The following is a 15,290-nucleotide window of genomic DNA, read 5'->3' on the forward strand; positions in this document are numbered from 1 at the left end:
CAGCATGGCCCCCAGTGCAGGTCGCTGGGGGACAGGACTACTGTGTACAGCCCACATCACCTGTGCCCCTGGGCTCCGTGTCTGCTCTCCTCCACCCGGGCTGAACGCTGCCCCGCTGAAGGTGGTCCAAGCCCACTGTGTGCCCGGGGCAGGCTGGAAGATGTGCTGCTCTGCGAAGGCCACCAGGAGTCCCCTCCCAGCTGCTGGGCAGGTAGCCCTCCTCCACCCTGTAGGTCCAGTTCAGACGTCCACATTCTCTGAGCCCAGGTGCTTTGGGGGACCTGGTAGGGCTACACCTAAGACAGCCTCCAGCTTTCATGCTTCCAGGAGCATCCAACAAGGTAAGAGGATGGCACAGAGGTGGGGCCAGCACCCTGGCAAAGCAATGAGAGGCAGCACGCCCTACTCAAGGTCCCTTCCTCAGGGGCCTTACATTCTGGTGGGGAGAAGAGGGCAGAGATAAAGTGTCCTGTTAACCGGAGATTCACTGCAGGGAGGCTGCCCTTCCTGAGGCACGGCTGTGAGTCTTCACACCATCCAGGCCCAGCTGGTTGGCTCCTGCCACTCACAGAGGAGGGAAGTGAGTCCCAGAGCCACTGGTGTCAGGTCTCGTCGCCAGGACTGACCCATGTCAACTGAGCCTGGGTTGGAGTCTCAGCTCAGCAGCCACCGTGCTGGGTGCAGAGAGCCAGGTCCACCCCCACTGGCGCCCCTTCCCCACTGTCCCTGGTGGGCCACAAGCTTGATTCTGATGCCCTGGGGGTGTCTTTCCAGGACCTAATGCAGAGCAGGGTCACACCAGGGCCAGAGAGCAGCTCAGTGTCCCCTGAGCTCACCCCACATCAGCTGTGCAGCCGCCAGCCGCCTTCCTGAGCAGTTCCCAGCCACAGAGCCCCGTTCACGCTCCTCACACATCTCAGACCCCCACGGGCTGGCACGGGACAGTCGGCGTGGAGCTGGGTGGGGGCTGGGGGCTGTGGCCACGGATACACCCGCTCACCCGGGCGCCTGGCACTTGGTCCTCCCTGTTGGGAGGGGCAGTGCCTGCTGCATTCCTGAGGACTGGCCATGACCCAGGCTCCTGCCACGCCTGGCAGCTGCACCTGCTCCCGCACTGGCCCCAGAAAATGCGGGCTGCAGAGGGACAGACAGCTCCCCTCCCCCTCCACGCCTGCCTGGGCTGCTGAAAGGCGGGACAGCTTCCTGCCTGGCACCCACTCCAGCGCTGGGTCGGCTCCTGGCCTCTGCTCCTCAGTTCCTGCTATGGAACCAATGCTTGCGACCTTCCAAATTCATGTGTTGAAGCCCAACCCTCAGTGTGATGGTGTTAAGAGGTGGGGCCTTTGGGAGGTGATCAGGTCATGAGGGTGGGGTCCCCATGATGGGATTAGTGCCCTTCTTAGAAGAGAGACATTGTTAGAAAAGGACACAGCAAGAAGGCAGCCACCTGCACACCTGGAAGAGAGCTCTCCCCAGGACCCAATCTCTGACTTCCAACCTCTGGAACTGTGATAAACAAATGTCTGTCGTCTAAGCCCCAGCCTGCGGTATTCTGTGATGGTGGCCCGAGCTGAGTGGTACAGAGAGTGTGGTTGCTTGTTTGGAAAAATGGCTGCAAATATTCCTGTCCCTGCACCCACACCCCTTGAAATGTGGCTGAACACCTCCTGCCACTAAAAGATGGGGTCTTTCACTCTAGCCTGGAATTGGCTCTCTTGGACAAATGAGCTGCCATGGAAATGCTCATATCTACTCTTTCTTTTACAGCCCAGCCTCCACCATGGGAACAAGCTCAGGCAGCTTGCCAGATGATGAAAGACATGTGGCCTAGTCACCCCATGGTCCCAGCCAACAGCCAGTCAGCCCCCAAGAGCAGCACAGCCTAAGACTCACTGACGACCCCAATACGTGAAGGAGCTGGCCAGCCCACAGCAACTACCCAGCAGAGCCCAGCCCAAGTTACCAGCCCACAGCATTGTTAGCTAAGCGCATGGTGGCTGTTTTTCATCACTGAGGGTGGAGGCCATTTATGACACAGAAAAAGCATCCTGACATGGAGTGTCTGGTATTGGACCCCAAGCTTCATGGGACATTGAAAGTTCTAAGTGGAAGGAGCCTAGGTCACCCTGGGGGAAGGGCACCAGCAAACATCCAGGCTGAGCAAGAAATCCAACACACAGCGAGCAGGAAAAGAGAAAGGGGAGAAAGCCACATGTACACCATGGTGGCGGCACATAGCACATCAATGACAAAGACGTCATAAAAGCCACCAGAGGAAAAAGTTATTTACAAAAGAACAACAGTTAGATTTACAGCAGACTTCTCAGCAGTAGCAATGGCAGCCAGAAGATGGTGGAGTGCCCCCCAAATGCTAGCAGAAAATCACCACTGATAACATCTGAGACTAAATGACAGAACACTATGACCGACTCTAGGGCAATAAATGTGATGATTTAGACAGGTAACTAAATTCCTAAAAGTGTGACTTCCTATAACTGGCTCAAGAAGAAGAATTCTCAACTACCCCTTAACTATTAAGATATTGAATCAGTAGTTAAATATCATCCTATAAAGAAAACAGTGGGCCCAGGGAAGTTTATAGGGACTCCTACCAAACTTTCAAAAAATAGATCGTTCCAGCTTTATACGATCTTCCGGTGAATCGTGAGAGAAGAGATACACTTGAACACATTCTGTGAGGTTGGTGATGACAGCCATTCAAAAAGTATATGAAAGGACAATTATAGGCCACTCTCACTGAGAAACATAAATGTGAAATCCTAAATAAAATACAAGTAAATCTCAAAAAGCATATGAAAAAATACAGCGTGCATCAACACCCAGGATCCCAACAGGCTGACACGACATTAGGACAAATCAAGGCAGGTTTATTTACAAAGGAGGGGAACCACCAGGGGTAACTCGGCAGCCCTGGGCTAGTTAGAGAGCAGGAGTGGGCCAGGGGTGGGAGAGGTCACTGGAAATGCCCAGGCAGAGGCATGTACATCTTGGGAGAAGCAATGACTGTCAGTTAAGGGATCTGTGTATTGGTTTGCTCGGGCTGCCGTAACGAAGCACCACAGACTGGGGACTTAAATGCCAGAAACTGATCTGGAAGACCAGGGGTCCAAGATCGCAGGGTCCACAAGGTTGTCCTTTCTGAGATGGAGGGAGAGGCTGCTGCAGGCCTGTCCTTGGCTTGTAGATGGCCGTCTTTCCCTGGTGACACTTCACATTCTCTTCCTTCTCTGTGTCTCTGTGTCCAAGTTTCCCTTTCTGGTACGGACACAGTCACATTGGATGAGGGCCCACCCTAGTGACCTCATCTCAACCTGGTCACTTCTGTAAGGACCCTTTCTCCAAATAAGGTCACTTCTGAGGTCCTGGGGGTCAGGACTCCAACATATGGATTTTAGGAGGACACAATTCAGCCTGTAACACTGAGATGACCCCAAAAGGAGGGAGCCGGGGAAATCAATACCCAATTTCACTCTCCTCCTCCTCTGACCTGCTCGGGTGCCGTAATGGCCCAACAAAACTCAAAGGGCACAGAAGCCCATTGATATGAGAGCAGCCTCTTGGGGCAGAGAGCAAGGTGGGGAATAAATCTGGGGGATGAATGGAGAACCCCTGGCTCACACTCAGACTCAGCATGGCTCACTCAGGAATGCAAGGTTGGCTGGACACTGGACAACCTATACAGACAAGTCACCTCTTTAACAGATCCACACTCAAACTCAGGGCAGAAGGGTAGGGACAGCCCCCTTCAGGCGACGGGTATGGCGGGACCAACATGACACAGTTCTCAGAGGGGTACACAGCCCGGGTGTGGCCTGGGAGGGAAGGCTGGGCTGGGGCAGCAGGACAGGCAGGGTGGGCTGCGTTCCCGGAAACATCTTTATTGCTGGCAAGCAGGGAATGGCTGGGAGGCAGCACGCCCCCGGGTGGTCTCAGGAGGGATGCACAGGCCGCTTTGGGGGCCGAATCCGGTCATTGATCCAGTCCACATAATTGGCCACGCGGGTGTAGACGCCAGGCTTGTTGAGCCGCCCACAGCCGTCGCCCCAGCTGATGATACCGTACAGGTAGGCCACGCCGTTCTTCTCGCAGGCCAGGGGCCCGCCTGAGTCGCCCTGTGGCAGAGCTGCCAGTCAGAGCCAGGATCTGGCTTGGGGGGACCCAGGGCTCAGTTCCTCAGCACCCAAGAAACAGCCCCACCACCCCGTCCCTCCCGGGCTTCCCTCACTCCAACCCAAGAATGCCCCAAAGGTATCTCAGATGTTCCCCTGTGATCAGGCCTCCCCAGGGCCCTCAGACGGCCCCCTGACAGCTTGGGGACAGATGGCAAAGGCATTATTTCCAAGTCAGGGAGTTGTTCCCTTCCCCCAAACCTCACACACAGGAAGTCTTCTCATTCTGGCTAAAATGCGACACGGTCCGGCCAGTCATTCCCCTTCCTAAAGCCCTGCCCGGTCCCTCGAGCCTCCAGAGCCAGCAACGCACTCCTGTAGCTGGCTGCCCCCCACCGACCAGCAAGGGCCCACGTGGACGAGGTGGCCCCTGTGTTCTGGCACATGCTATCCCCCCACCCCCACCTTCCTTGCCTCTCAGCAAACTCCTATTACCTCCTCAGGACAAGTGCAAATGCCCCCTCCTCCATGAAGCCATCCTTGACTTTCCCCAAGGGCACTTGTTGTACCATGTGGTCCAGTGTCAAGCCCCCCACCTCCACACCTACTCCCCTGCTATGTCTGTTACGTAACCTGGGAAGAGTGATCAGACCTCTCTGGGTCTCGGGATCCCCGTGTATAAAATTGGGAGTAAAGCAGCTCCTCCATCTCAGGGTTGACAGGCAGCCTGCACGAGGTCCCGCCTGTGGAGCCTGGCTGAGCACCAGCTATTGGGACTAGGAGATGGATGAGCCCCCTGGGAGAACGCTGGGTGAAGGGGTTCAGCCTTTGGGGTCACAGGGACGGCCCTGCCCTCAGCTGGATGGCGGGGACATGACCGGCTTTGTGCCCTGCCCCTCCCTGGGCCTCAGTCTCCCCATCCGTGTGCCCCACCGAGGGGCCTTCCAGCAGTGACCGGAGGTGTGCTCTCTGCCCTGGCCCCTGCTGGCCCTGCGGTCTCACCTGGCAGGCATCGGTCTTGCAGTCGAAGTAGCCGGCACACAGCATGTTGGGGCTGATGTCCGCCCCGTACACCTCGGGGCTGCTACACTTGTGGTCAGCCACCAGGGGCACCAGCGCCTCCCGCAGGGAGCTGGAGTAACCGCTCACGTCTGTGGACAGCGCACGCGCCAGTCAGGGTGGGCAAGGCTCAAGTGCCACCCATCCTCTGGCCACCACACTAGCAGGCTGCCCCACCCCCACTCACTCTCGTCCTGGTGGCCCCAGCCTGCAATCTGGCACTTGTGTCCGGCCGGGAAGGGGCTGCTGGGCTCAGGCAGGCAGATGGGCTGGACGAACTGGGAGCGGACAGCACAGCGGTCTCCCTTCTTCTTCAGCCGGATCAGGACTGGGCAGGAGAGAGGCCACAGTTCAGCCTGGGGTGTGGGGGTCCTTGATGGACAGAGGGTGGCTGCTGAGTTACACTAGGTGCAGTCCCCGTGGGCAGAGGGGCTGTGGCTTGGGAGACCCAGGAGGGAACAGTAGGGCCAGCTCGGGGCCCACAAGGCGGGCTGTCCAGGGCTTCCTCCACTGGCCAAGGCTGCTCTGCCACACCAGGTGCCTTGCTGCCCTGCCCTGGACCCCCTCCCTCCCTCCCTCCCTCCCTCCCTCCCTCCCACGCTCTCCCCACTCAAGTCTGAGCACTCTCCCAGGGTCCTCCTGGTGCCTACCCCCTGCCCCTCTCCTGGCTATGGCCTGGGGTGCACGGAACGCCCAATCCCAGCCCTGCTGCTCCCCAACGTGTCCTGAGCTCACCAAGGTCATGGTCACTGGGGTTGAACACTGAATACAGGGGGTACAGGATGTACTTCTCGATGCCAAACACCTGTGTCACGTCCGTCGTGTGGTTGAAGATGTGTTGGCCCAGGACCACTGAGACACTGTGCCTGGGGGGGCTGTGCAGGGAGGGGTTGGGGCAGCATGACCCCGACTTTCCCTTTGGGTCCCCAAAGTCGGCTCTCTGCCCACTCACAGGGGCTGAGCAAATCAGAGACAGGCCCAGGAGGGTGTCACTGTGCTGGAGCCCTGCTGGGCACGGGTCTAGGCCCATTAGCCCCGTTTTCCCATCTGCTGTGCAGGGGTCACTGCAGCCTGGCTCGGCCCTCCAGCCTTGGGCTCTACCTCCAAGCCACCGTGAGGCCTTGGCCACTTGGCCCTCCCAGGCCTCAGGCCCTTCTGGAAAATGGGCTCCCTCTCCGAGGGCAGCAGATGCCCAGCACACAGCAGGGCTTGGTGCCCCCGTCCCCTGGGCAGGGCCAGAGCTGGGGGCTCCTAGCTCTCGCTCAGGAGGCCTCTTAGGGTACATGGCCAGTGAGCTCAGGCTGGAAACGCCCAGATCTTGAGGGGGTGTGAAGAGGATTCCTGGTTCTGCCTTTTGCCCCACCCCCAAGGGAGCAGGCCCCTCCTGCGAGGCCACCTGGGGGTCCAGCAGCCGGAGCCACACCCCCTACCTCCTGCCTGTCCACACCTGTCCTGTTCTGCCCATCTCCCCAGCTCTCCTTGGTCCAGACCTGTGACCAGTGTGCTGGGGTCCCCGGGTCCTCCCATCCAGCTTGGCCCCTCCCAACCCCTCCCTGGATGTAAGGAGTGGATGTCTGCTCCCCTCCCGCACACTCTTAACCCCCCCACCCTATTCCATACTGGGGAAGCCTCAGGGGTCCAATTTCACAGGCCCAGGGAGGAGCTGCTGCAGGTAACACAGGGGTCAGTGCGAGCAGGACTCGTGTCCCTACCCCCATGCTGTAGTCCCCGGTTGACCCATGAAGGCTGACTGCCAACCCCTCGGCCTTCCCCAACCTTCATCACTGGGATGTCTGTCAGGCCTGGCCCCACCCCCCCGAGCCCCAGGCCCGAGTGCCCCCGGGCAGGCCTTGTCCCCACCACAGCGGTGGGAGCGCGGAAAAGGCTGGCCTTTCCGTTCTGAGCTCGCTGGCTCTCCTGGGGGTGTGGTGGTGGGCCTGCATCCCCGAGCCTCCCATCCTTAGCTGACAGCCCCAGCCCGCCTTCCCTGCCCGGAGGCCGCTGACTGGGCGGAGCCTCCGAGCCTCTGCGCCCCCTGGTGCCACCTGCGCTGTCCGGACGAGGGGGGCGGGGCCGGGGTGGGGTCTGCGCAGGGGACGGTCCCGCCCATGGCCCCTACTGCGCACGCGCTCCCGCTACTCCGAGAGCCTTCTCGCCCCACCCAAAGCGCCTGACAGTCTAGAGTCCGGGGACGGGGACGGGGCGGGGACAGCCATCGTGGTAGGGACGGGGCGGGCCTCTGTAGCCTTCCTGTCCAGCACCTGACTGAGTGCTGAGTCCCACCTGAGTCAGAGGGGCGATGCGGAACCGGGAGCTGAGCTACAAGAGGATGAGGGTAGGTGGGAAGACGTGGGGACACGTGGGTGATGGTTAGGCAGAAGCGTGTGAGGATAGGCCGGTGGGCGGGAGAGGGGTGGGGGATGGAGTGTGGGGGACGATGGGTGGAGGGGTAGATGGGGAGGGGATGAGTGGATGGTTTGAGGGATGGCGTGGGGGTCTGGGACTCGGGCCACAGCTGCTCACCTGGTGGAGAAGCAGTGGGCCGCAGACACCACCCAGCAGGTGTGCACAAGACTGCCTGCGCAGAAGTTGTTCCCGATGTAGATGGCGGCCAGCCAGGGGTGGGAGCCGGGCAGCGAGGACGAGCCACCGATGATGCGAGGCCGCAGGAAACTCCTCTTCTTGTGCCGCCTGCCGCAGGTCTGGCGTCCAGCAGGGGCGGGCTCAGGCAGCGTCAGCAGGACGTTGGTGCGTGTGTGCTCATGTCTGGCGAGGGATTCTGAAGGCACAGGTGACTGGTCACACCCCCTGGGTTCCTCCTGCGAGCCCCAGGCTGCCCCCACCTTCCACCTTCCTGGGGCCCCACCCTAGGCAGCTGCTCTGGAAGAGGGTCCAGGGCTCGGGCCCAGCTCTGCCCTCCTGGCACATGACTTACTCCCTGAACCTGTTTCCTCATCTGTAGGATGGGGAAAACCCAGTCACAGGCTGGTGGGAACCAGAGTGGCCTGGTACACCTGGCAGGTGTCCATGTGCCTCCTAGCTGCCAGTCCCAGGATGGTCAGATGCTGGGGCACGGAGGCCAGAGGGCAGCTGGCCTCACAGAGCTGCCCACCCCCGGGCCTGACTCCAGGGGCCCCTGCTGGACCTCCCGTCCACACTAGTCACTCCGCCAGCACTTCATCGCCTCTGGTGGCCTTCCCAGCATGGTTCAGCCTGGGCAGGGGCCACCCAGAGGACCTGGTGACCAGCCTGGCCCCTCTGACCCCTGGTGACAACCCACTGCCTGGCCTTGGACCAGCCCTGCCCTGGTAAGCCTCAGTTTGCCCACCCCTCAGTGGTCTGCCAGAGAGAAGAGGCCAGGTGTGGGGGTGAGGTGGGGAGGGCCACAGGGAGAACCGCTGTGACCTCAACTGGAGTGTGGCCAGCGCTGCCCACCCTGCTTCCCTCCCCTCCTCCCCGCAAGCTCTGCACACCGCAGGCCACCAGGTGGCAGTACTCCCAGGAGAGTGCGTGGTCCTTCAGCACGTAGCACCAGGGCCTCTCGTCCTTGTCTGGGTTCCTGGAGTGCATGGAGAGGCGAGTGCGCGGGTATCACACTGCCCCCCAGAGAGGGAAGGGAGAGAGGGACATGGGACACCTAGCAGGGTGGGGTTCCTGACACCCTCCCCCAGCAGCCTTTTGCTGTTTCTGCAGATGGATACAGTGGCTGTGGGGCCCGGCTCTTCTTGAGGCAGCTAGCTCCCAGGCAGAGGTGTCAGGAAGCTCCCCCCCACCCCGCCCCCCAGGACAGACCCCGCCCACCCAGTGCTGACCGGCAGTAGGCGTGAGGGCCCAGGCCAAGCAGGGCTGCAGTGCCCACCGAGTCCACGTGAAGTTCCTGGTACAGCAGGTCGGAGTTCCAGGCCAAGCAGCTGAGGCCCGACGCCGCCGTGCTGGCCACGCCTCGGTACTCGGTGCCGTTCCCCATGAAGCAGCTCTGTGCAGGCACTGGGGGCGGCATGGCGTGCCATCGGTGAGCCTGGGCCTGAGGCTGCGCCCACCCCGACACCTGGCCCCCAGGGCACCACGCCAGGAGGACAACCCATGTGGCTCCAGGGGCCGAGCGACTCACCAATGTTGCACAGCCGCCCAGCATGGCCTGGGGGACAGGCGCATACGGTGGTCCCAGTGGCCACGACCAGGTGGCAGGTGCCCCCATTCAGGCATGGGCTGCTCAGGCAAGCTGGGGGGAGGGCTCAGAAGCTAGGCCTCGGGCCTCATGCATGAGGCATGAGGGTGACCAGAGGCATGAGGGTGACCCTGGGAGAGTACGGGGCAGGGGACACCCGATGGAAGGCTCTTGACCTGTCCCCCCAGCCATAGTGTACCTGTGTGGCGTGTGTCCTCACACTGCACGTGGCCCCCCACACATGCGCACTGTTCCACCTGGCCCTGGTGCACGCGGGCCCAGCGGTCGCCCACCTCCAGGTACTCGTAGCGGGTCTTGTCAAAGCATTTCTCTGCAGGTGGCACCATGAGTCCCCGCTCTCTGCACACCACTGCCCCCATGCAGGGCCCTGCCCCCTTTATGCGGCAGGCCGCCTCCCACCCCCCACCTCCTCCCAGGACCTGGCCTTATCCCCCCGCCCCCCCTGCCCCACTCACCCAGGCTGCAATCCTTGCCGGTGAAGGCCACGGGGCAGGTGCAGTGGTAGGACGCAGGCTCCTGGGTGTTGGTGCACGAGCCCCCGTTGAGGCAGGGGCTGGAGGCACAGGGGTCCAGGGCAGCTGGGGACATGCAAGAGGGGTGGAGGTGGGGTCTGCGAGCCCCATCAGTCAGTGTCCCTCACACTCCATGACCCTCCCTGCTTTCCAAGGGCTCGCGGTGCCTCCATCAGTCCTGCCACCTTAAAGATGCCCCTTCTGAGTTCCGTGGGGGTGTGGGTGCCCTGGCAGGGGATGCCGGTCTCGCCCTCCACCCCACATCCCTGCTTGGCACTCAGACTCTGGGCAGGTGGGCCTCTGGCTTTGCACCCGGCACCGGGGAAGCCTGACACCCCACCTCATCAGGCAGCATGGTCCCCTTCCGTGTGCCCTGGAGCCCTCAGAAGCAGGTCTGCCAGCATCACACCCTGTAGACCCCAATGACCCTCCCTCACTGGCCAGGGCTCTGCCTGTGTGGCCACAGGGCCTGGCCTGACCAGCAGGGGGTGCCTTGGTCCCAGCAATGGCCAAAGCAGCCACCAGAGAGGGCAGGGTCCTGACTGGTAGGGTTCCACCCTCTGTACTCCTGGGGTTCCATGCTAATGCCCCCCATGCTTTGGCCTGGCCCCCCAGGCCTGCAGGGATCCACCCTGGAGCCCCCTCCTGCATCGCAGGCAGGACCCCCCACACTCATCAGCACATTGATCCTGAGGTCCCCCAAGCTTACCCCCCAGGCCCAGCCCCCTCCTTGCCTGGGCTGGGGCCTCCCAATCTCCCGGCACCCACCTGGGCCCTGCTGGGACGCCGAGGTCTGTGCACAGTAGCCCCAGGCCCTGTCCCGGTCATAGTTGTGAGTCGTGGCACACCTAGGGGTGACGTGTGCAGCGTGTGGGCGCCCCAGACTGCAGAGCTGCCCTGACTGTCTTGGAGCTCTCACTCACCCTCTCACCCACTCACCCACTCACTCACTCACCCTCTCACTCACCCACTCACCCTCTCACCCACTCACTCACTCACCCTCTCACTCACCCACTCACCCACTCACCCTCTCACCCACTCACCCACTCACTCACTCACCCTCTCACTCACCCACTCACCCACTCACCCTCTCACCCACTCACCCACTCACTCACTCACCCTCTCACTCACCCACTCACCCACTCACCCTCTCACCCACTCACCCACTCACTCACTCACCCTCTCACTCACCCACTCACCCACTCACCCTCTCACCCACTCACCCACTCACTCACTCACCCTCTCACTCACCCACTCACCCACTCACCCTCTCACCCACTCACCCACTCACTCACTCACTCGTAGGCGCCTTCATCCATTCACGACACCTGCTGTGTGCCAGGCTCAGTCTGGAGCAGGGAGGGTGGATGGGGGCTGTGGGGCCCAGGAGGAGGGGAGACTGGTGGTCTGCTTGCAGGCCTTGCCCCAGCCGGGACCCACCACTTCCTGTGGGCGCTTCCCTCCGAAGTGCAGGAGTGCAGCATGCGGCCGCCATAGCGGAAGGGGAACCTGCAGGGCTGGCCGTCCTCGGTGAGCACTGCTGGGGAGGCGGCGGGGTCAAGGGGCTCCCGTGCTGGGGACCCCGACCCCCCTCACTCATCCCACTCCCCAGCGGCCGTCTATGCCCCCCCCCACCTGTCCAGGTGCAGCCCACCACCTCCTCCAGGAAACCCCCCTGACCCACCTGGGCCCCCAGGGCTGCTGCTGGAGGGGGCCACCCTGAGTGCAGAGGTGAGCCCCCCACCACGGGGTTCCTCTGCCTCTGGAGTGCTCACGGTTGGGGGCATGTGGGTCACCGAGGTTACACTGATCGTGGGCGCCCCAGCGGTCACTGTGGCATTAGATTCTGGGGGCTCCGTATGGTTCTAGGAGGAGCCGAGAGGATGGACCTCAGATTCCACATTTGAGCCCTCAGGTCTTGGAGTAGGGGCCAGGGGACACTGAATGTCCTGAGGCCTCAGCTGGGCCCATGCCCCCTCGCACTGAGCCCACGGGGTTAGACCAGGCTGGCTCAAGGTCTGCCCAGGCAGGGCACCATAACCCTCAGGCTGAGTCCTGGGGGTCCGTTCTGGGGGATGGGCGAGAGGAGCTGAGCGGCACTGAGGCCCCCATCCCCCACCTGAAACACTTGGACCAACAGAGCCCAGCAAGTTGGATCCCCAGGCCCCGTCCCCCAGGCCATCCCAGCATGCCCACCTCACCCCAACGCCCCCTTTCACTACGTTGGGCCCCTCACCCTCCACCCCCTCCCTGGCCTGAGCCCAGGATCCGAGTGACACAGGGAGCCCATGGCCACAGTGCGATCAGGTCAGCGCTCACCTTGCCGGCCTGCGGTTGGGCCCTGAGAGACGCCAGCAACAGGAGCAGGAGCAGGGACAGTCTGGGCAGGGGCCAGGGGCTGGGGACCCAGGCCCAGCGCCCCATGGTTCCTCCTGAGCTGGCGTGAGGGGCAGTAGGAGGCGGAAGCAGAGCGGCCAGGCAGGTGGGGTCAAGGCTGCCTAGAAATGATTAACCGTGGCTGCCACCCACGCCGGCCATGTGGCCCCCGTATCTGCTGCCCAGCTCACGGGCCAGGCCCACAGGGCCCCGCCGTCCCCTTTGGCCTCAGCCATCTGCTCCTGGACCTGAATCATCCTCGGGTCTTAGAAGCCACCTCCACGAAATCTTCAGGGGCCTGGACTCAAGGCCCCAGCTTCCAGTCCCCACGTGGCCACAGGGCTGCCCACTGTCTATTTGTGAACGGCTATGACTGCTGAGCTCTTTCGACAGCTCAGGCCTGGGGGGTGGGGTGCTGGTCCCAAGGCCAACAAAAGGCCAGGCAGAGAGGAGGGTGTATGCACTGGGCTGAGTGTGGCAAACAGTGACCCAAGATGGGCACCTCTGCTGCTCTTCCCAGGGTGAGCCTGGAGTGGGGAGGCCCTCGGGGAGTAGAACTGGGGGAGGGGCAGGACCAGAGCTGCCCAGCGGTCTGCCCTGCCTCGGGGGTGCCCAGGAGCGTGCCCTCCCTCACCTCTCCTGGACTCCCTCTCTGGTCCCTAGCGGAGCCCCACCCAGGTACCTAGGGGCTCGGGGTCCTGCCAGGTCTGCGATGCCTGCTGTCCCCATCTGTGAACTGGAATGGGGGCATTGACGCCAGACACAGCTGCAGCAGTCGCCCCTCCCTGCCCAGAAGGCAGGCTGGGGGCTGCGTGCCAAGCTACCATCGGGACCTCTACCACAATCTCTAGGCAGCCTCACTTTCTCGTGAGTGAGCTCGGCTGCCTGCACCTGCCTCGCTGTGTGCCCCCAAACAGCACTCTCTCTGGGCTCCCACTATGACATCTGTGCAGAGAGAGGGAGAGGGTGCTGGGCCCTCTTTTTCACTCCAACACCTCCTCTGAGCCCTGCTCAGAGCACTGTTCATGGGGGGGGGCACTCCCTGGAAGCACTCAGGACAGTCCCATGGCTTTGCTGTGTGCTCTCAGGCCCTCCTGACAAACCTGGTAAGACAAGACCCCTACCTCCTCCATCATCTCTGAGGAATGGTTGTGGGGGGGCCCGTCAGCATTCAGCTGCTCAACACTGGGGTTCCACTGAGGCAACCTGGGCCGATGGCACCATCTCTATCTGCTTCAGCCTCATACCACACCGTCCTGCACACATCCTCTCCTGAGTTGGCTGAAGCCATTCTGTAACCAAACTCATTCCAGCCTCAGGGCCTTTGCACAGCGCTGACACTTTCCCAGGGCTGCTTCACAATCAGGTTTCTGTTCAGATACTCCCTCCACAGAGAGGCCATGCCAGACCATTCCTCTAAGTGAGGCCAAGGGCAGGGCATCCTGAAGGGTCCCCACTGTGCCCTCAGAGCCACAGCAGCCCGGAGCCGTGGCAGGAGACCTGGCTCCTAGCCACAGACAGTGACCAGCTCACCCTGGAGAGAAGAGCCTGCTTTGACCGGCAGGGGAAAGTGTGACGTGGACAAGACCAGGCCTGACCGCAGCCTCACTTCCTCACTTCCCACAGGGCCTGGCCTTGAGTCCCACCTTGGACCTCAGCACAAGAACTGTCTGCCCTCAGCTCCTCTCCCCACACGTTCACAGAGGCCCCTGGGAACAACACCTCCCGGAGGACAGGGCCTGGGACCCCAGCACCCAGCACGAGGCCGACGCTTGGGGGTCCTCGAAGACACTTTATTGAGGGAAGGCTGGATGCCGGGGCAGGGGCAGGGTCCGAGGAACCTCTGAGCCAGCGTGGCACATGTCCGAGGCCAGGCCCTCCGCCCTCTCCTGGTTTGGTTCCCCAGGGTGTGGTGGCTACGGTGGCCCCTCCAAGCCCCTTGAGATGGGCTCGGGGGCCCCCACAAGGTCACTGGGCCTCCACACGCGGGTCCAGATGGGCAGCTTGGCCGGGCTCCGTCAGGAGGGGTCGGAGGTCGGCCGGCAGGAGCAGGGCTGTAGACAGCCTCAGACAAAGGTAGCGTGGTGTGGGCTGGCCTTGGGCTTGGCGGGCCCTCCTGGCACAGGGCTCGGGCCAGGGAGGTCTGAACCTGGGGGCCTGCTGGCCTGTGACCTCAGCCCTGTCCATCCACTTGGGGCCCCATGGCCCAGCCCAGGGGCTGAACAGGCCACACGGTCCACATCGATGATGGTGCTGGCGGGGACGCCTCGGCTGCCACGGGCCCCGCCTCCTGTCACAGAGAAGAGAGAGGCTGTTACCTGTCTGCCCCAGCACTGCAGGCACCCAGAGCAGGAGACCCCACCCCGCCAGCTGTGGGAGGGGTTCCTCACACCCAAATGAAGCCCAGAAGCAGGCAACCTCTGCCCTTGGCCCGCTTGGCCTGGGGCAGGAGTCTCCAGCCTCTGGTTAAACAAGGCGCCAGCCCCTCAGGGGCCTCTGGCAGACATGCCACACAGTGCGGGGAGGGCCCCGAGGCTGAGGGGGCAGCGCCCGGGGCCCAGGGCACTGGAGGATGAGGTCTGAGGCTACAGGGCCCAGGTCCTGTGTGGTGGAACCTGGGAGAGCTCCCATCAGTCACAGGGACACCCAGGCTCCCTTGTCCAGTCTGCGCCAGGCCAGCCAGGGTGTATCACCTACTCGAAGGCTGTCCCGCCTACTGGGGCACCTGAGCCCCCACAGCTCCCCACCAGCCGCCTGCCCTAAGCCTGGCCCCTGCCACCTCTTCCTTCTTCTTCCAGGTGGCATTAGATGCCTTCCCTGGCTGGGCTCCCCCAGCTCTGATGACACTGAACTGTCCCTTTGCCAGGGCTGTAAGTGGGGACAGGTGTATGGTTTATGTTGTAGAAATGACTTCTGAGCCCCATGAAGGGGGCTAGGATGGCAGGGGAAATGGAGAGGGGGGAGGAGCAGGGGACGGGGCCCCAGGGCCCTGAGAGGCCTCCAGTCAGCCTCCCTGGTGGGCTG

At 62.4% G+C, this 15,290-nt stretch overlaps 2 protein-coding genes across 12 annotated transcripts in view; both read right to left on the minus strand.

The window, feature by feature from the left end:
* Positions 1-2,867: 2,867 nt before the first annotated feature.
* Positions 2,868-12,577, minus strand: HGFAC (HGF activator). 6 transcript variants are annotated; one of them, XM_074320640.2, is made up of 14 exons: positions 12,210-12,577; positions 11,575-11,755; positions 11,331-11,430; positions 10,659-10,738; positions 9,834-9,956; positions 9,557-9,688; positions 9,301-9,411; positions 9,002-9,176; positions 8,663-8,748; positions 7,713-7,968; positions 5,925-6,064; positions 5,377-5,517; positions 5,133-5,281; positions 2,868-4,133 (listed from the first exon to the last, which is right to left on the minus strand). In XM_074320640.2, exons 1-14 carry the CDS (start codon positions 12,312-12,314, stop codon positions 3,951-3,953), a joined length of 1,962 nt encoding a protein of 653 aa, XP_074176741.2. In that variant the 5' UTR covers positions 12,315-12,577; the 3' UTR covers positions 2,868-3,950. The 6 variants fall into 6 exon arrangements, with proteins under 6 accessions (XP_074176741.2, XP_074176743.2, XP_074176755.2 ...); XM_074320642.2 differs by having other exon boundaries at positions 11,331-11,427; positions 12,210-12,575; XM_074320654.2 differs by lacking the exon at positions 12,210-12,577 and having other exon boundaries at positions 11,219-11,427; positions 11,575-11,715.
* Positions 12,578-14,072: 1,495 nt separating this feature from the next.
* The window catches only part of RGS12 (regulator of G protein signaling 12), a 117,855-nt gene continuing 116,637 nt past the window's right edge, over positions 14,073-15,290 (minus strand). For all 6 annotated transcript variants that reach the window (XM_074320600.2, XM_074320602.2, XM_074320619.2 and 3 more), the window contains one exon: positions 14,073-14,556. In XM_074320600.2, the coding sequence (XP_074176701.2) occupies positions 14,333-14,556 (224 nt within the window). In that variant the 3' untranslated portion in view covers positions 14,073-14,332. The remainder of the gene's footprint in view (positions 14,557-15,290) is intronic.

The sequence above is a fragment of the Rhinolophus sinicus genome, chromosome 1, assembly GCF_057876585.1.
Source record: "Rhinolophus sinicus isolate RSI-liver-muscle chromosome 1, RSI-T2T, whole genome shotgun sequence".
NCBI classification, from domain to species: Eukaryota; Metazoa; Chordata; class Mammalia; order Chiroptera; family Rhinolophidae; genus Rhinolophus; species Rhinolophus sinicus.